Source organism: Microcebus murinus, chromosome 6, assembly GCF_040939455.1.
Source record: "Microcebus murinus isolate Inina chromosome 6, M.murinus_Inina_mat1.0, whole genome shotgun sequence".
Lineage (NCBI taxonomy): Eukaryota > Metazoa > Chordata > Mammalia > Primates > Cheirogaleidae > Microcebus > Microcebus murinus.
Window position 1 is genome coordinate 36,571,447 of NC_134109.1, and position 20,693 is coordinate 36,592,139.

The following is a 20,693-nucleotide window of genomic DNA, read 5'->3' on the forward strand; positions in this document are numbered from 1 at the left end:
TTCATACTTGCTGCACTTTGTAGTCATTCATGGACAATGCAGAGTGATGAAAAATTTGAGCTCCCTGGCATGCACATTCCCAGCTAAGGATGAACAGGGCAATAGTCTGCCTTCTTGTTTCAACTATCATACTATAAACAAGAATCCTTTTCACAGTTTGTTTAGTATCCATGGTTTTTGCATTTTTGTGCTTTTTCTTGGTGATTTCACTGTTTAAAATGTCCCTCAAGCTTAGTGCTGATGCACTATCTAGTGTTCCTAATTACAAGTTGGCTATGATATTCCTCAGAGAAAATACTTGTGTTAGATAAGATTCATTCAGGCATGAATGATAGTGCTGTTGGCCATGAGTTCAATGTTAATGAATCAATGATCCAGTACAGTCAGAAAAAGGAAGTGGAAATTCACCAATCTGTATGTAAGGCTACCAGAAAGTACTAACATAACATCTGTAGTATATGATGAAGCCATGGAAAAGATGGAAAAGTGGCTAAGTTTGTGGATTCATGATATGAGAACTGATATTCTTTTAAAAAGCATAGGGGTGTTGTGAGGCTGAAAGCCAAGGAAATTTACAGTCGTGTTTCCCATAGTTAGGAAAATGTTGAGCCCTTCTCGCGTAATGCTGGTTGGAAAAGATGATATAAACTGAAAAATGTTAAACTTGCAGATGAGGCAAGATCAGAAAGCTGGGGAAGAATTTTAAAAATATGTTCTAAGTGTTATAGGGGAAAAGCGCTGTGTGAAAGAGCAGGTTTTCAATGCTGATGGTACTGGCCTGTAGAACCATTTCTCTCTTTAATTCTGCCAATGTTTCCTTCATTTATTTTGGGGCTGTGCTTTGTTCATATATGTTTATAATTGTTATATCTTTTTTGGTTATCAATACATACTGTCCCCTGTCTTTTGTAGCAGATTTTTTTTAATTAAAAAAATGTATGTACAAAGAGCTATCATGGTTCTTTGCATTGGGTGAATGCTTTCGATAATCCATTCAAGGAAGATAACTTAGTCCAACTTAATGATACCCATATCATTTGCATACTGATAGTACATATTAAGGTGGCATTTCCAAACTGTGGCAATACTTTTGTGGGATGGGGATATGGAAGAGAAATCAGGAGTTCAAGTTTGATCATGTTACATATGAGATGCCTATTAAACAGTGAAGTGGAAATATCAAGTGGGCAGTGGATATTCAAATCCGGGATTCAGGAAAGTGGTCCAGGCTAGAGAAAGAAATTTATTCATGAACATACGGATTATATATAAAACCCTTAGTATAGATTGGGAAATGAAATATCCTTAGAACTAGGCCCTGGGGCACACCAAGAAGTCATGAAGAAAAGGAGGACAAACCAAGATGACTGAAAAGGAGTGGTTTATATATATTTAATCTATTTGTAGTGAATTCTGTCATTTCTTGGCAAAGGATAATTCCACACAAATCTGTTTTCTTCTGAGACTCTGTAAACGATTTTTTCTTCAATCTATTGTGTATGAAGAACTCCCATCAGTAATTCTGTACATTTTTACTTCCTTACGGGGTCTAAATAAAAAGAGAAAGAGGGAGGCATGGGAGGATTCCCTCCCCCCGTTGGCTCTCTTTTTTGCTTTTAATAGCTTTTAAAAATTAATAAAAAAACTTATTTATATAATTTTAATTAATTTATTTATTTTTAGAGACAGGGTCTCAATATGTTGCCCAGACTGAGTGCTTGTGGTAGAGATAGAAGCCACTGTTATCTCTCATCTAGATTATACCAACAGCCTCCTAACTGGTCTACCTGTTTTCACCCTTGCTCCCTTACAATTTAATCTTATCCTAGCAGCTATCATGACACTGCTGTACTCCAAACCCTGCAATGGCTCCCCATTTAATTCACAGTAGAAGTCAGATTTCTTCCAGTGGGCCTGAGAGCTTCCCATTACCTTCCTGACCTCTTCTACTTGCTCTCTTTGCTCTAGCCACACTAGCCTCCTTGCCAGGCATACTTCATCATTAGAAACTTTGTTTGCTCTAGCTGACTCCCCTGCCTGATGTGTGTTCTTCCCTCAGTTACAAGGCCTGGCTGATACTCTCACCAACACCCAGTCTTGCCTTAATTCTCAGCTTCTCAGTGAAGCCTCCTTTGACCATGTTCTATTTAATAGTGTGACCTGCCCACTTACACTTTGAAACTTACGATCCTACTTCTGTTTCTGTTTTAATTAATATAGGCTTGGTTATGCTGTGGTAATAACTTAACCCCCAAATCTTAGTGAATTAACACAACCAAAGCTTATATCTCATTTATGTTATATATCCGTTATCCGTTATGAGATAGTAAACAGCTCTGACGACTTAGAACCTCACGGACCCATGCTGATGGAATTGTGCCCATCTTGTGATGCATCTCAACATGTTATTTCCCAGGATCACATCTATAGGAAAACGAGAGTTCAAAAAATGATTGAAAGTGGTATGAATCACCTTTCCCCCCAGCTTATTGGCTAAAACAGTCACATGATCCCAGTCTTACTGCAAGCAAATCTGAAAATGTAGGAGGAGCACAAGAAATATTAATGGGCATTACTGTTTTTCAACACCATCCTTTTTATTTTCTTCATCAGATTTTATTATAGTAATATATTTGTGTATATTATGTCATATAATTTGCATGTTTTTGTGCTTGCTATGTAGTACCTACCCCAGAAAGAACAAAAGTGCTTATTCTCCCAGAAAATTTAATACTTACAATTTCTTACAAGCCTTTGTTCATGCTATTCCTGCTCTTTGTAATACTCTCCATCTGTTTTACTCTGTCCTCACTCCTTCCTTTCTCTGATGAAATCCTGCTCATCTTTCAGGATAACTTAAATCTTATGTTATCTAGGAAGCTTTGTTAACATCTCTAAGTGAAGTTCAATGCTTATCCCCTAGGCTGCCTCTGAATTTTTAGTATACTCCTGTCATAGCACTTACCTCATATATGGTTACGTGCCACGGCTATCTGCCTCATGCATGTGGAAACATGGCTGGAGAAATAGGTAGAGCCTAGAAAAGAAACTGTGAGGATGTGAGCAAGAGCGGTATAAGTGGGGATGGAGAAAAGATGACAGATGGAGACTGTTTACCAGATAATATTAGTGAACCTTGGTTATTGGTTGAATGCAAGGATAAGGAAGGAATGAAGGATAAACCATGCTTCTTATTTAGATTATGTGGTCTACGATGTTTCCAAATTAAATAGAGAATGTGAGAGGAGGAACAAGTTCGGGTGATAGGATGATGGGCTTGATTTGAGGTATAGTGAGTTTAGCTCCATAGGAACCTCTAGGTGGATATGTGCAGGAGTTGGATATATGACCCTTAAACCAGGGAAATGGGTAGGTCTTCAGCATACCTAGGTAGTAATTTAAAAATCAGAAAGGGTAAGACTGTCAATAACTACTAAGGACAGAATCCTTCTTTATACTGATGTTTAAGGAACATGAAGAGGAAGTTATACTCTTGTGTGAGAAACACCAGGAAAAAAAATGACGAAAGGAGAACGAGGAGAGAAGAGTGTGAAGCTGTGACTATCAAGGGTATTTAGAGTTTCAAGAAGAAACTGGAGGGCCATGTTAGCTATAGTAGAGAAGTCAAATCAAAACAGACTCTGTCTGTAGTCCCAGCAACTCAGGAAGCTGAGGCAGGAGGATGGCTTGAGCCCAGGAGTTGAAGGTTGCAGAGAGCTCTGATCACACCTGTGAATAGCCACTGCATCCCAGCCTGGGCAACATAGAGTAGTGACAGTCGTGTCTCTTTAAAAAACAAAAAACAAAAGCTATGTACTAAATCTTTACCACTCTTTTTACAACCATACTTAACTCCCTTACTCCCTTTTGAACCCCATTTCTCCAACCACTTTGGCTTCAATTTCATTGAGAAATTTGAAGTCATCAGGCACAAACTGTCCTCAGTGTGCCCTCCCTTCATCCTCCTTTACAAACTTGCCACTATGCCCGTCTATCCTTTCCTGCTCGCTTCCCTGTAATCTCAAGACAGTCAAAGCCAACTCTTCTAATGCCATTGATACCAAGAGTTGTCTGCACTTCGTTTATACCTTTTCCCTTTTTACGGTTTCTTTTCCGAGTATTTCATGAACATTTTTCTCAGTAAACTGGTTACCATTTGAAATTTTGGTGGATGGGCCAGAAGTGGAGAACTTAGTACAAGGTGTTGAGTATGGAATACAAGGAGGGGGAGTGTCAACACTGAAGGAAGTGAGAGGGAGATAACCCCCAGTTCTCCCCAGGGAAGTTAGGACATTTATATGGACCAAATTCAGGTACATTTCCTGAGGCTTTTTCGTTTTGGATGCCATATTAAAAGTATGACTCCTACCTGTCCTCCTTCTGGAGAATGCTAGCAATTGAGTCTTTATTATAGATGCAGAAGTGAGCCAGTTCCCACAATAAAGAATGTAGACACATGAGATTTCATTCATTTGTTCATTCGTGCAGAAGTATTTCTCAAATGTCTGCCATGTGCTATGCTCAGGGTTAGATGCTGGGAATATAGTGGGTAATCAAATTACATAGTTCTTATTTTCAGGGAGTTTATAGTATAGTGATTTGGTTTTTATTTGCTTGTTTATATCTAACTTATTTGTTTAACTAATTTTACTTTTCTCCCCCACTTTAGTATCCTCTTTTATATGGACTGATTCTTATTGCCTGCTGGTGTTCTCTAGTTTGCCTAAGTAGAATTTACATGGGAATGCACTCCATTCTGGTAAGGAAAATATTGTGTTCTTTTTTTATTTTTTATTTTTTTATTTTTTATATATAAAACTGAACTGTAAACTATTGTGTTCTTAATGCTTTATTTTTTATGACATTGAAAGGCAATTTTATATATAATTTTTAATTATTTGCAAGCTTACATGAAACCTAAATGAGAAAATATAGTTATTGTCAATCTTCTACCTTTGTTAGCTGCTTTATGAAGTATTACTGTAGTAATCATGTTTTCATAGAAACAATTTCCAGCAATCACAATAGCAGTCTACATTATATACTCAGGATAACATTTCTTCCTCATTTCCCTCTCAGCTTTATTTTCCTTTGCAGTCTCTTCTATTCCTTTCCTGTCATTAAGTCAAAACCAACAATGTGAGTATGGAAATCAAAGAGAGCTCTTAAGTATCATTGAAGACCTAGTGACCAGACACTAAATGAAGTTAAACTATCTTGGTGCTATTTGTATTTACATATTAAACTCTACTTTTCTTCCTTTCTTGGCCAGATTACTACAATAGCTTCTTAATTAGTAGCCCTACTTCCAGTTTGACACTGCCCTATTCAGTATTCAGTCTCCTGTTTAGTAGACTTTCCAAAATACAATTATGATGCCATACTGAATTACTAATGTGTCCCCAAATGCAAAGGGTGTTTCTTACATCCATAAACTTCAGGAGTGCTATAACTTTTGCTTTCTTTGCCTTAACCATCCTGTTCATTCTTCAAGACTCACTATAAATGTTCTTAGCCTCTTCCCCATCTTTACTTTCTCAAGACTGGTGAGGCCCTTCTCCCACTTACCCTAAATTGTGATTGCTTTTTTCCTTATCTCTCACCCTCACTAGACTGTAAGTTCCGTGAGAACAGTAACTGTGTATTTTATCTTCAGCATGTAAGGTGGTGTCTCTGAAAGCATCTGTGAACATATTGTGTATTAGCAGGTAGATAAAGGATCAGGAAAAAAGATAAAAAAATATGAACTAATTCATGGAATCCTAAAATTTCCAGAAGTCCCAAACACTATTTTAATAAACAAATTCTTTTTGTTTGACTTTTTATAATTATTTATGTTTAATACAAATTGTGAATTTACATACAATTCTGACTAATCTATAAACAGAATAAGTGTCATTTTTATGTGAAATCTAATATTTGTCATAAGAAAATCTTATCTCTCCTCTGTGGCTTGTTAAAGTTACTCTCTTCCACCCCTAAAAGTTAGCAGTACCACTTCTAAAAACTACCAAATGGTTATGCATCTGTGAGTGATAAAAAATCAATCCCTGGTATTTCTTGGAGGAAAATATATTATATAATTTTATCCCTAGATTCATTATTATCATATAGAGAGGAACAAGAATCTTATCTTTTTATGTTGAATATATAATCTCAAAGATATTATTCTTTAAAAAAAAATGAAATGTTTAGTGGGTTGGTCAAATATCTATCCAGGTTGACTTTAGTTCATTTCCTTATATACTGGATAACATCTGTTCTTGAATCAGCTGAAATGAAAACAATATTGATGTATTATTTTTCAAACCACGAATCCTATAACCCTAGTTATTAATTCAAAGACTATCTTGTCACATAGAATGTCTTATTATTTTTATTGACTAGGCACTGAATTTAATTATGTGCAGTATTATAAATTTTTATTTTTCTTTTAAAAGTAAAATCAGGAATAACTTGCAAGTATTATAAATTATAATTCCATGCTATATATTTTTGATCAGTAATAGTTAGTTGAATTACTTCTTTTTTTTTGAGACAGAGGCTCACTCTGTTGCCCTGGGTAGAGTGCAGTGGCATCATTGTAGCTCATTGTAGCCTCAAACTCCTGGGCTCATGCAATCCTCATGCCTTGGCCTCCCAGAGGGCTAGGATTACAGGTATGAGACACTGCACCTGGCCATAGTTTCTTAGTTGTCTTATGCTAATTGATATTTGAATTTATACCCACAGTGAACCCATTTTTAAACAGTATTGGTCTAATATACTCCCACAATTTGTACTTTTTTCTATATTTTAATGTTTCAGTAACTAGCTATATTTTGAACTATTTTCTAAAACGTAATTAGTATCTTCATTGGTTATTAAGAAATTAGGCAGAGCGTGCCCCACAAATTGCTTAAAGTTTCTTAGAGACCATATTGTCTAACATGATATCTTCATTAACATTAAGAAGACAGCTCTAATAATGTGTTGTAAATAATTTATAATAAATCCTTCATTCGGTATTTGCCAAATGCTTTATTGTTATTGTTTCAATACAAAAGACAACAGCTTAGCTTATTTTTAACTTCTGTCTACTTTCCTAAATTGTTTTTTTTATCCCCAGAAAAGTAAAAAATATTACCTATTTTCTTCATTTATTATCAATCCCAGCTCTCAAAATTTAATTTCTTAAAAGAATATACAAGCCATTTTTAAATTACTAAATTGAATACTTGTCAAATTACAATTTTGTTTCTATATTAGTAAAATTATGAATATGTAGTAATTGCATTTGCCCAAATTATATTAAATGTTTATATATATATATATATATAAATAGATATTTATATGTATGTGTGGAAAGTATTTTTAGAAAGGTATTTTAAGCATAGGGAGCACTCTCTTAAAGTATATACCTCTCAAACCCATTTTTATAACAAGAAATAAAAATCAAATCAACCAAACCAACAAACATGTTATAGAGAAAAGTCTGTAACAGTGAACACTAAGAATTTTAACAGTGAGGCCGGGCATGGTGGCTCACGCCTGTAATCCTAGCACTCTGGGAGGCCGAGGCGGGCAGATTGCTCGAGGTCAGGAGTTCGAAACCAGCCTGAGCAAGAGCGAGACCCCGTCTCTACTATAAATAGAAAGAAATTAATTGGCCAACTAAAAATATATAGAAAAAATTAGCCGGACATGGTGGCGCATGCCTGTGGTCCCAGCTACTCGGGAGGCTGAGGCAGGAGGATCGCTTGAGCCCAGGAGATTGAGGTTGCTGTGAGCTAGGCTGACGCCACAGCACTCACTCTAGCCTGGGCAACAAAGTGAGACTCTGTCTCAAAAAAAAAGAATTTTAACAGTGGTTATTGCTTGTTATTGTTTATCTGTATTTTTTAGTTTTCTATAGTAAGCATGTGTTAAATTTGTTTTTTAATTAAAGATAATAGAAAGTTCAAAAAGCATCCTAATAATGCTTTTATAATTAAAGGCAATGCATTACAACAGTACATTTTGTTGTTAGAAACCTTATTGGCATCAGTGGCATATTGAAATTTAAACCAGGACACCTGAAATATAGTTAAAATAAAAACAAAACCCACTAGGAGACAGGAGATGTCAATTCTAGTCTAAGCAAATCAGTAGGCTCTAGGTCTGTTTTCTGATCAGGATAAATGAAAAAGAGAAAATTCCAGATCTAATATAAATAAATCTTCATTGAATTTATGGTATTTGATATCTTCTACCATAAATTTGATAACCCTGAATATTCCACTCAAATGTGTAATTATTAACTTTTAGGGCATAAAATTATATATAATCAGAAACATATAAAATTATTTGTGTTGTCCTTTTAGAAATGTGCTATTTTGAGCTCTTCATGTTACCTTTGGCATTGTTCTTTTTTTTTTTTTTTGAGACAGAGTCTCACTTTGTTGCCCAGGCTAGAGTGCCATGGCATCAGCCTAGCTCACAGCAACCTCAAACTCGTGGGCTCAAGCAATCCTCCTACCTCAGCCCCCTGCACCACCATGCCCAGCTAATTTTTTCTATATATTTTTAGCTGTCCAGTAATTTCTTTCTATGTTTAGTAGAGATGGGGTCTTGCTCTTGCTCAGGTTGGTCTCGAACTCCTGAGCTCAAGCAATCCTCCCGCTTCCGCCTTCCAGAGTGCTAGAATTACAGGCGTGAGCCACTGCGCCTGCCCACATTAATTGTTTATTGCAAACTTTGTGCTCTAATGCTTAAAAACATTTTGTTATACATTTTAATGTTATTCATTTTATTGATATCACAATTGTACCCATCATGTTTATGTACTAAATTTGTTTTTTGTCTTTTTTCCCCCGTTGGGAAGCACCTTGAATCACTAAAAGTTCAGAGAGCTCCCAGTGTCCTAAATTTGATTGTTCCTTCCTTCTGGTCCTATGGTCCTACTGGATGGAAGTTCAATATGCCCTTATTATCTGGAGCAATAAATATAATTAATAAATAACTCAAACAGAAGAGAAAGCAGATTTTTATAGTTTTATTGCAATCTAAGTTTAATATTCATAGAGGTATACAAAAAAAGTAGAGAACAACAAATACTGGATTTTTATGTCATACCAAAATATACTTCTAAAAATATAATTGATCTAAGAGCAGTTATTTTAAGGAATTCTCTTTTTTTTTGAAATGGAGTCTTGTGCTGTCACCTGGGCTAGAGTGCTGTGGTGACAGCTTAGTTCATGGCACCCTCAAACTCCTGCGCTTAAGCGATTCTCCTGCCTCAGCCTTCTGAGTAGCTAGAATTACAGGTGTAAGCTACCACGCCTGGTTAATTTTTCTAGTTTTAGTAGAGAGATAGGGTTGCTCTTGCTCAGGCTGGTCTCGAATTGCCCATGCAATCCACCCGCCTCAGCCTCCCAGAGTGCTAGGATTATAGGTGTGAGCCACCACCTAGCCTTTAAAGAATTCTTAATGTTAAAGTGACCAAACAAAAAATTTTAAAGACATTTAATTTTTTCATTTTTTAAGGTATTGTAAAAGAAACATTTTATAGGATTGAACATGTATACTTATCTGTAATATGAAAAAAGTGTAATGAAAAAATAGCTAACTTCAAAACTATTAAGCCTTCCTTTTACTTAACCTTAGAGTATAAAGCAATAGCTTTTGTCCTGGTAACCAAAAACCTAAGGGTATTTCCCAGGACCTGTGCCTTTAATTATAAGGTAGGGAGGATAACAAACAAATGGATTGTAACCTCAGAAGGTGAAATCATTTTGGCAATCTGGGGTCTGAAATATGAAGAACAGAGGTTTGACAGTCACATAATTTGATATCTCCATCTCCAAAAGTATGGTCAGAGTTTGAGTCACTTGTGCAATCTTTGCGTAATTACAGTAAAATTCACTTAATCAGAATTCTTAAGTAATTTTTAGTATGTATCAGTGAGTTTTCTTGAAAGACCTTATGTTCAAAAAAAAGTTGAAAATTTAGTTTCTCTTCACTCTGAATATTTAACTTTTAATGCAGAAAATATTAATTTTTCTAACAAATATGTTTGAGTACCTTCAATCTATGAGGTTAAATAGCTATATGACCTAAGTCCAGTTTCCTTCATTTTAAAAACTGGTTGAGGCCGGGCGCGGTGGCTCACACCTGTAATCCTAGCACTCTGGGAGGCCAAGGCGGGTGGATTGCTTGAGGTCAGGAGTTCGAAACCAGCCTGAGCAAGAGTGAGACCCCCGTCTCTACTATAAATAGAAAGAAATTAATTGGCCAACTAATATATATAGAAAAAATTAGCCGGGCATGGCGGTGCATGCCTGTAGTCCCAGCTACTCGGGAGGCTGAGGCAGTAGGATTGCGTGAGCCCAGGAGTTTGAGGTTGCTGTGAGCTAGGCTGATGCCACGGCACTTACTCTAGCCTGGGCAACAAAGCGAGACTATGTCTCAAAAAATAAATAAATAAATAAAAAATAAAACTGATTGAACCATAAATTTCCATCAGATTTGCACACTTTTGAGAGGAGAAAAGGTATATTCATCCTGAGGACAATAAGAGCAAAATGGGACTATAAAAGTCAAGCCATATTAGATTGGTTGTGATGATTAAATGGGACAGTAATTACGAAGTATTGGAGCAGTGTTTTTGGTACAGAAAGTATTATAATTATTCCCTGGAAATTCCTTAAGTCCAGGATCAAGAAATTAGATAGCATTTATTTCTCTTAAAGAATTCTTGTCAGACAGGATTATATAGTCAATGTGATGAGTGATGAGTCTAAAGAATTACCTTAATTGTCTTAATTTAACCAAATATTTATTTTCTGCTTACTAATGTACCATACACTGGAAATATATGTATAAATAAGATAAAGTCTTTATCTTTGAGTAGTCACAGTCTACATATGTGATATGTAATATAACAATGTAAATGTGGTAGTTTTCAACCAGGGATGCACATTAAATATGACTACAAATATGACTACATTAGAATTTAGAACTTAATGCCCTAAAGAAAAGGAAAAGACAAGCCACAAACTCCAAAAAAAGTTTATAGCACACATTGATAAAAGATTTTATTGATAAAGGATTTGTATGTGGAATATATAAATAAATACCGTAAATCAGGAAAAGAATCCAAAGAAAAAGAAAATTCAAAACAACTGCTCAAAAGATACAAATATACATTGCATACCCCATAAACTTATGAAAAGATACTTTGTAATCAGTGAAATTCAAATTAAGTATCAGTGAAATGCCATTTCACAGCCAACAACTGATGGAATCAAAATTTCTATAAACATTTTAGAAATTCTTTTATTATTTTTGCAAATTGAACATGTACATATCTATGATTCAGCCATTCCATTCCTAGGCATATACTCTGGACAAACTCTTGCACACCTATACCAGGGAACATCACAAAAAAGAACCTAGTAGCAACATTCATAATATCCCTGGTTGGCTTAAGAATAGATATTATAGCAACTAAAAATTCATGATCAACTATAACCACTTAACTAATCCAAAACCTAGAAACAATCTAAATGACCATCACTGGGAAAATGGATAAATAAATTATATAATCACACAGCAAAATATTACATAATTATGAAAGTAAATGGCCTACAACTACATATAACGAGTGAATCTTAAAACTGTAACGTTAAGTGTAAAAACCAGAGTGAAGGAGAGTGCATACTATATTTAACATTTTTCCAAAACTCAGAAAGAAGCAAAACTAGATAATATTTTTCTTGGAGATATATGCTAAGACAATTTTTTAAAACAGGTATTTATTCAGCCAAAATTCAGGCTTGGAAATTGCCTCTAGGGAGGAATGCAGAGTGATAGAACTGAGAGACAGCACACCAGTAGATTTGAAAGTATTGGTAATATAGTTCTTTTGTTGGGCAGTGATTTCATAGATACTAATTTTATTTCATATATACTCTACATATATTTTTCTATGTATAAATATTATATAATAAATTTCAAGACAGAAAAACATTAAGCAGCTAATCTATTGCTTAACTGTATTGAATGCTGTTGAGAGGTCACCACTGTCTTGGACAGCATGAAGATCACTGGTATTCATAAAAGAGTGATTTCAGTGCAGTGATAAGTTTAGAAAAAAATTGGAAGTGAGCATGTAGAGGCAGTGAATATAAGCAACTCTGGATAAATTTTTCTGCAATAGAGAGTAGACCCCAGGATTTTGGGTTTTTTTTGTTTTAAGGTGGAAATTATGGAACATCTTGTATGTTGTCAGAAATAATTCAGAAAGGAAAGTTATTTTTTTTTTTTTTTTTTTGAGACAGAGTCTCGCTTTGTTGCCCAGGCTAGAGAGAGTGCCGTGGCGTCAGCCTAGCTCACAGCAACCTCAAACTCCTGGGCTCAAGCAATCCTCCTGCCTCAGCCTCCCAAGTAGCTGGGACTACAGGCATGCGCCACCATGCCCGGCTAATTTTTTCTATATATATTAGTTGGCCAATTAATTTCTTTCTATTTTATAGTAGAGAGGGGGTCTCGCTCTTGCTCAGGCTGGTTTCGAACTCCTGACCTCGAGCAATCCGCCCACCTCGGCCTCCCAGAGAGCTAGGATTACAGGCGTGAGCCACCGCGCCCGGCCAGGAAAGTTATTTTTATTAACTTTATTATTTCCTCCACTAAACCATCTTCTATCAGTTGCCCCTACCAAAAACTAGGATCTGTTTTTGATCACTCTTTCTTTTGCTCCTTTTCACATTCAATACATGACCAAGTTAAAGTTTTATAATATGTTAATCCATCTGTTTATTTCTCTTCATGTGGATATGGACCATGTTTAGAGTAGACCACTGTTGTAGGCTTCTGCTAGCATCTTCAGTGGCCTTTTGTCCTCCATACTTCCCCTGTAAGCCATTCTCTACAATGCAGAGGGAGTGCTCTTTACAAATATCAATCAGATTATGTTACACTCCTAGTTTGAAATCTTTCAATGGCTCCCTGTTGCTTTTGAAATCTGAACTCTGTACCTAGCCTATAAGGGCTCTACATGATTTGATCTCTGCCTACTTCTTGGACCTCATATCACATCCCTCTTTCCTTTGCTGACCATTTGAGCTACACTGGATTTCCTCTCAGTTCTTGCACTAACCAAGTTCTTTTATGCCTCAAGGCCTTTGCACTTGGTATTCCCTCTACCTGGAACACTTTTCCTCTCGCTCTAAAGATAGGGCTGGCTCCTTTTTAGAATCAGATCCCTACTCAAGTGTCGCCTCCTCAGACAGGCTTCCTTAATCATGCTAATTAGGGACCTTCATCATACTATCGTCCTGTTTTGGTTTCTTTAGTTATGACATTCATAACTGTCTGAAATTATAATATTTATCTGCTTTCTTATGTGGTTATTGTCAGTCTTCCCTACTAACATAAGCTTTGTGACAGCAGTAATCTTGTTTTTTTTAAACAGTGTATCCTCAGCCCCTAAAATAGTGCCAGGCTCATGTAGGTACTCAGTATTTGTTCAGTGAATGAGTGAATGAGAGAAGGAAACTGCCTAGGATTTGTATCTTCTTTGATCATGGAGATAATTACATATTTAAATGCATGAAAATAAAGATCATTTCTTTGAATAATAAGTGTACTCTTTTTCCCAGAAATCAAAAATACACAATTTAAGCATAGTTTATTGTTCAGGATTTGAATATAAATTTGTGTGTATTGTATATATATAGTTAATTTATAAAAGAGTAGAACTATGAAAACATAATCTTTTATTATCAATAAATCTTTTTATCATTAAACAGTTTTTAGTGCCTACTATATGGTCAGTAACGTTTACTTTGAAAATTTGACAACTTTTAAAGATTTATATCTATTGAACATTTGTAATGTCAAGTATACATTATTTTTAAGTACCAAAAATGTTTAGTATTATACTAAACAACTATACTTTTATCTTTTTCCAGGATATTATTGCTGGATTCCTATATACCATTTTAATCTTAGCTGTCTTCTATCCATTTGTGGACCTGATTGACAACTTCAACCAAACTCACAAATATGCTCCATTAATCATCATTGGGCTTCATTTAGCTTTGGGGATCTTTTCTTTCACTCTTGACACCTGGAGCACATCCCGAGGAGACACTGCTGAGATTCTAGGAAGTGGTGCTGGAATTGCATGTGGAGCTCATGTTACTTATAACGTAGGTCTAATATTGGATCCTTCTTTAGATATGTTACCTTTAGGTAGGCTCCCCATCACTGTGACTCTGTTTGGAAAAGCCATATTGCGGATCCTCATAGGGATGGTACTTGTACTAACAGTCAGAAATATAATGAAAAAGATCACCATTCCTTTAGCCTGTAAAATCTTCAGTATACCATGTGACGATATTCGAAAAGCAAGACAGCACATGGAGGTTGAACTTCCTTATCGGTATATTACCTATGGAATGGTTGGTTTCTCCATCACATTTTTGGTTCCTCACATATTTTTCTTTATTGGTATCTCTTGATGGATAAATATTGTTTATGATAAGAAAGGAGGATATCAGTTACTGATATCTAAAAATATATTCTAGGTAAAAGCCAGATCAGAGTTAGGCTTTTGCAGAAATTTAACTTAAATAATTATTTAAGTAAATTTGTAAGAGTCAGTGCATTATATCATTGCACACCCAGATATTGTTTTAAGTGAGCTGAGCTATTTCAATACTGAGAAAATAATAAGTATCCATTTAGAATGTTCATGTAATATTTGGAAAGTTTTGTGCTGTTATGGGTTCAGGTTATATATAATATATATTAAGGTACACAATATGCAATTATATATCTAATATATGTTATATATAAAGTAATATACCTAAGTTTTTTTAAACCGTGGGGGTATATTATAAAATCAATAATAATATGCAAACAGTTGTGCCTGTGTATTTGAACTAAATACAGGTATGTCATTATTAACAAATATATTTAATGTTTATTTACCATGGGAGCCATTTCCTAATTGAATTGCATAATTATTAGACCAGAATGCAAATGATACCACACATTAATTTACTGCCTCTTTTTACACTGCCATCACCTTTCATGTTACCCATGGTGTTGAACATGGGAGGCATTTTTAATGGACCAAATTTTCAGAAAAATTAGTTTTTGGATTCCTTGTTTCTTTTTTAAAGTTCTGTACACTGTTTTGAATGTACTTTATTTGCATCTATTTTAGACATCAGTTTAATAATTCAGGTACTGAATTTTATGGCTTGCTAATTGTGCCTTTCTGTTGCTAAATTAAGAAATGCCATGTTTACTATGATATAAAAATAAGATGCTTCCTATGTGGGAACTTGAGAAAAAAAAATAAGACGCTAACTTTATTTTAGGTTATATAATCAGGCAAATATTTAAAAAGTATATGTCAAGCTAACAGGCATAGAATTAAACCACTCTTAACTCTTTAGCTTTTATTTAGAAAGAAATGTGGAATGGGCTAAACTTTCTCACTAATTTGTTGGAAAGCTAAATGGATAAATATTTCCCCTTTTTGTAGGTATTTTTCTGTGCATTGTAAGTTATAAGAACAAGATATATCTTTTTGTACATTGTCTTGATTGTTTATACTGCAAGTAGATATTTCCAGTGAATGAGAACATAGTGGAAATTTATAGATGGGACAATGCACATGCTTTATATGTAAAGAAAGCGTTTTCTAAATTATTTGGAAAGGATTGGATTTAGCACTGTTAACTTTTAATATCCATTTATTAGCTACTTAAGGTAAATTATAAAATCTAAAATTGGTATCAGTATTTTAAATCCTTTTCTTTTCAACTTTTTATTATTTTCAAATTTGGGTATACTATTAAACTATTTTCTGTTTCTGCCTTTATATTTTGAAGTGCGATTGTAATTAGGTTAACATTAAGTTTATTTGTAGAAAGTTTTTCATAAAGAAGAAAATTAACTTTCCATATAAATGAACATCAGGTATAGAAGTACTGATTTTAGTGCAATATCTATATGATTATCCAGAAGTACCGCTTAAGATGTTTCTATTTTGGACAACTTAACTATTTGAACTCATATTTTTATAATTCTCATTGAGAATTTAGGGGCATGGTAATTTTTACCAAAACTGAATCTGATAATTTTAAATAAAACAACTAAATTTACCTTTACCTATTAGTTAAAAGGAAACCACAGCATTTAGGAACTTATTGGTACATTGGAAGTGTGAAAAGAGCTTTTCTTTGAAAATGTGTGTTTAATTAATTGAATATTAGGGACTGTTGTGCATAATTTGAGTCTGTGCTACCCCATTAATTTTTATGTCTAGCTTAAAAAAATATTTGAAAATATTCCATTTCTTTGTGTTTTATTATTTTCTGGCCTATGACAGTTCTATGCTAAATGTATTTTAAAATAAAAGCCAAATTCAAGATTAAAGAGGGTTTTGTTTTGTTTGCCTTCTAGGCAATTGTCTGTTTTATCTGGTAGAGATTTTGTTTGTTCATTTGTTTTTCTCACCAAGAAATAAGCTTGAATCTGGATGGTGGAGATTTTTAAAATATGTCCAGGATTTTCATTCTAGCAGACTTTTCCTCTGAAGCAATTTGTTCAAAATCAAAGTACTGTTTTTAGCAATAGAAGACATTGAAGAAATTCTTTAAGGTGGAAACTGACTTCTGGCTTCATTTATGATTACCTCTAACATTGTACTTTTAGTGAAAAGTTTCATAGTATTTCTTTTTTAAAAAATTATACTTAAAAAATGTTTCAGTAGAATCTGTGACTAATAGTATTGTAGGTAGTTTACCACTATTCCTTGAATGTCAAGAATTAATCATAAGACTATAAACTGGTACTTTTTCAAGCAGAATAAAACATATGGACTCTTATAATTTTAAAATGCCATGATAGGTGGATTGTAAAAATTAGGTCTGCCAGAAACTAATTATAAGACCTAGTATAAACCTACTATAAAACCATGCTGCTTCAAAATTGACACAATTATTTTTATTTTGTAGCTTTCTTTACAAGTAATATTTATTAAATATATCTTTTTAAAGATAATATAAAAATTTATTCAGTGAAATGAATAGAATTTAAAGGCAAATTGTTCCCTCAACCTCCCCACCAGCCCCTTAAAGGCAAATTTTTACAAAACATTCCATAAAATTAGTAAATGCTAAAATGTTTTGAATATATAAACACACAATTTTATATGACAAAGATTTTTTTATTGCTTAAATAATTTTATTCTTGTTAACAATGTTTATTCTAGATTTAAAAACCAAAATGTTTAGGCATTTTATAAGGGGAAATTTTTAAAATTTAACTTGATAGTTGCATTAGATTTTGTGAAGTGGGGTTTTGTTGTTTGCTAAGATTTTTTGAGAAAGGGAAGAGGTGGTAACAACAGCTTGAGGAAAAGTAATTAACATAGTGGATGTTACTATGCTGGATATTTTGTCAAATTTGAGTCATGTTCTTCCATTTCTTTTTGAAGTATACATAAATTAAAAAAACCAAGCTGGTAAAAGAAATATTTTTTAAAAATAATAATGTTTAAGGAAATAAACTATTTTTAAACCTCAACTTGCTGACTTTTCCTAATTTGTCCTTCCCTGCCTCCTTTTTCCTCCAAATACGGAATTCTACAACTGATAGCAGTAACCTATGAGCAGAATAAAATGTGCTTTGATAACTGCTACACTGACTGTTCATCCTGAAAATTCTTAGTGATTGTGAGAGCTCTCTTGTCTGTAAATATGAAAACCCGATGCTTTCATTGTTCCAGAGGGCCTGTAAGAGACTATTTTCCTTTTCCTTTCATCATTTTTAGTCTTGGTGTATTTTCCACCAATGTCTAGAAAGCCCATTCTCTGGTACAGCAAGCAACAGGATATAACAGAATGTCTGATGTTTGTTTTTTAAGTTTTTTCCCCCTATTTTCTAAACACTAAGTGAATTTTTAAAATATCCTTTCTTATGTAATGACATTTTCTTAGGAGATGTAAAATGGATTCTCTCTCTTTATTTATTTTTTTTTATTTTTGATACAGAATCTTACTCTGTTGCCCAGGGTAGACTGCAGTGGTGTGTGATCATAGCTCACTGCAACCTCAAACTCCTGGCCTCAAGGAATCCTCCTGCCTCAGCCTCCTAAAGTGCTAGGTTTATAGGCGTGAGCCACCACGCCCATCCTGGATTCTCTTTTTATCCTCACAATAATATTACTTCCTTCACATTTGTTGTTTATCCCTGGCCCTAAATTAGGAGTCCTTTTAATTGAAATCCATTGTAGTACATATCACAATCTGTGATTATCTTATTTATATATTATTTACTTTTTAAGTTTTCCGTCTTCATCCTTATGAGGATGAAGCTCCTCCGTGAGGAAAAGGAGCTTATGCATCTATTTACTTCTGGATCCTGGGATGCAGCAGGCATTCAATTAATATACGTTGCATGAATTACATGATTACTCAATCCCTACACAGGCTTCAGTATGTGCATTTTCTGGGGAAAAATTCTACATCTTTGAGAATTGATTCTCAGATCAATGATTTAAAACTTTTAAAATTGTTCAATAGTCCATATTTTACTTCTTGTTTTAGCTGTTTTAAAAGTTTAGGTTATAAATAAATGCTTCCAATTTATCTGGTAAGAATTTCATCATTTTTCATGTAAACATTTAAGGTTTAATAATTTAATTTTTGGAAAGTTTTGCGTGTAACTACTATAATACCCTATTGTATAGAATGTGATTTTTATTCAAGTTAGTTTTAAGATATTAGTTTCTTTAGAAATGAAAGTAAATCTGAAAAGAAAATATTCTGTATGTGTAGGGATATAATTTTTAGTTTCTAGTAATGAGCTATATATAAATGTGTTCTTGAGAATATTTTATACAATTGATCTTTACTGTTTCATATAATGGGCTACCTCATTTAAAATTTTGAAGTGAATTTATGATTAAAATTTAGATAAAATACAGTCAGGGCTTAAATATCAAGTTTTGTTGGTTTAAGCAGAGTTAAAATGCTCCCTTGGTGTCCAGAGTCTCCAGGCCCAAATTTACAGGACTCAGTTGGGGTTGGTGACAATAAAATGGATTGCCCTACTACTTAAAGGGCTTTTCCTCTCTTTCATCTGGGTTGATGTAAGGGGGAAAATTCACCAAACTCATTTTAATGGACAGTGTTATTTTTGCTCATTTCTGATTGAAATGCTGTGGTGACAATCTTAAAATAGTAAAAGAAACTGAGTAATAATCCCATAACATTTTTCATTGCAAAATGTTTCAAATAGCTTACAAATAGGAATTTTAAAATATTTGTTTCCAGGCAATATATTCTCAAATCTTATTTAAGGTATTGATGGACAGAGGGTATAATTTTTTTAAATAACATAAATTGATTTATGAATATGATTGATTAAACACCCAAATATGACATTTACAATTGAAATATTTTCTACCTTTTCTAAAAATAGTTTTCATTTTTCCACTATGCTATATATGTTAAGGGTAATCATAGAATTATAAAATATTTTAGACATATCTGGGATCTTAGAGTTCACATATGGCAATTTTTTACCCAATTCATAAATCTCTTCTAAAATATTATTAGCAGATATTCATGTGGAATTTTCCTAAATATTTAAATAGTCAAGTCAGCTATAACTTTATGAGGCACTCTATTGCATTGTTGAACAGATCTAAGTGAAGTAAGATTTTGATGGGCTTAAGAGCACTGTGGTAGGGCAGAGGATAAATATTAGGTAGAAGAAATAGGAGGAACCAAAGCATGGAAATGGAACTATTTTAGACATCTTAGCAAACAAATAGATTGCAATTCGCCTGGAGCATGAAGGTATATAAAAGGGAGCAGTAGATTACAAAGCTGAAACTGCTTACAATGTCCAGTAAACGACGGATATGGTGAATTGTTGACTTTCTTTACCAGTAGTAGAGTGACACTATTTATTGCTAGAGTGCTGTGGCATCAGCCTAACTCACAGCACCCTCAAACTCCTGAGCTCAAGCGATCCTCCTGACTCAGCCTTCCCAGTAGCTGGGACTACAGACACACACCACCACGCCTGGCTAATTTTTTCTATTTTTAGTAGAGACAGGGTCTTTACTACTACTGAGCTCAAGCAATCCTCTCACTTCAGCCTCCCAAGAGTGCTAAAATTAAGTGCGTCTCTGAGAGGCCGAGGCAGGTGGATCACTCCTGATCAGGAGTTCGAGACCAGCCTGAGCAAGAGTGAGAAGCCATCTCTACTAAAAATAGAAAGAAATTAATTGACCAACTAAAAGTATATAGAAAAAATTAGCTGGGCATAGTGGCGCATGCCTATAGTCCCAGCTACTCGGGAGGCTGAGGCAGGAGGATTACTTGAGCCCAGGAGTTTGAGGTTGCTGTAAGCTAGGCTGACGCCACGGCGCTCTAGCCCAGGCAACAGAGTGAGATTCTGTCTCAAAAAAAAAAAAAGATTACATGCATGCACCACCATGCCCAGCCGGCAGTTTTGTTTTCTAAAACCTGTGATAAAGGAAGAGAATTATTAAGAGGAGAAATAGGGCAATTTAATATATATTAATCTTGGATTTTTATGAAAAGGCCCAAGGCCTTGAATTTTGGAGACATGGTATCATGACTACTATAATTGCAGTTATTTAGGAGTCCCCAGGGAGTTAGAATTTTGGATGTGAAATT

General features: G+C 34.3%; 1 protein-coding gene across 1 annotated transcript in view; it reads left to right on the forward strand.

The window, feature by feature from the left end:
* Positions 1-16,413, forward strand: part of SGPP1 (sphingosine-1-phosphate phosphatase 1) — a 33,763-nt gene extending 17,350 nt beyond the window's left edge. Inside the window, exons 2-3 of the mRNA XM_012777674.2 lie at positions 4,670-4,759; positions 13,932-16,413. Coding sequence (XP_012633128.2) covers positions 4,670-4,759; positions 13,932-14,483 — 642 coding nt within the window. The 3' untranslated portion in view covers positions 14,484-16,413. The remainder of the gene's footprint in view (positions 1-4,669; positions 4,760-13,931) is intronic.
* Positions 16,414-20,693: the final 4,280 nt, after the last annotated feature.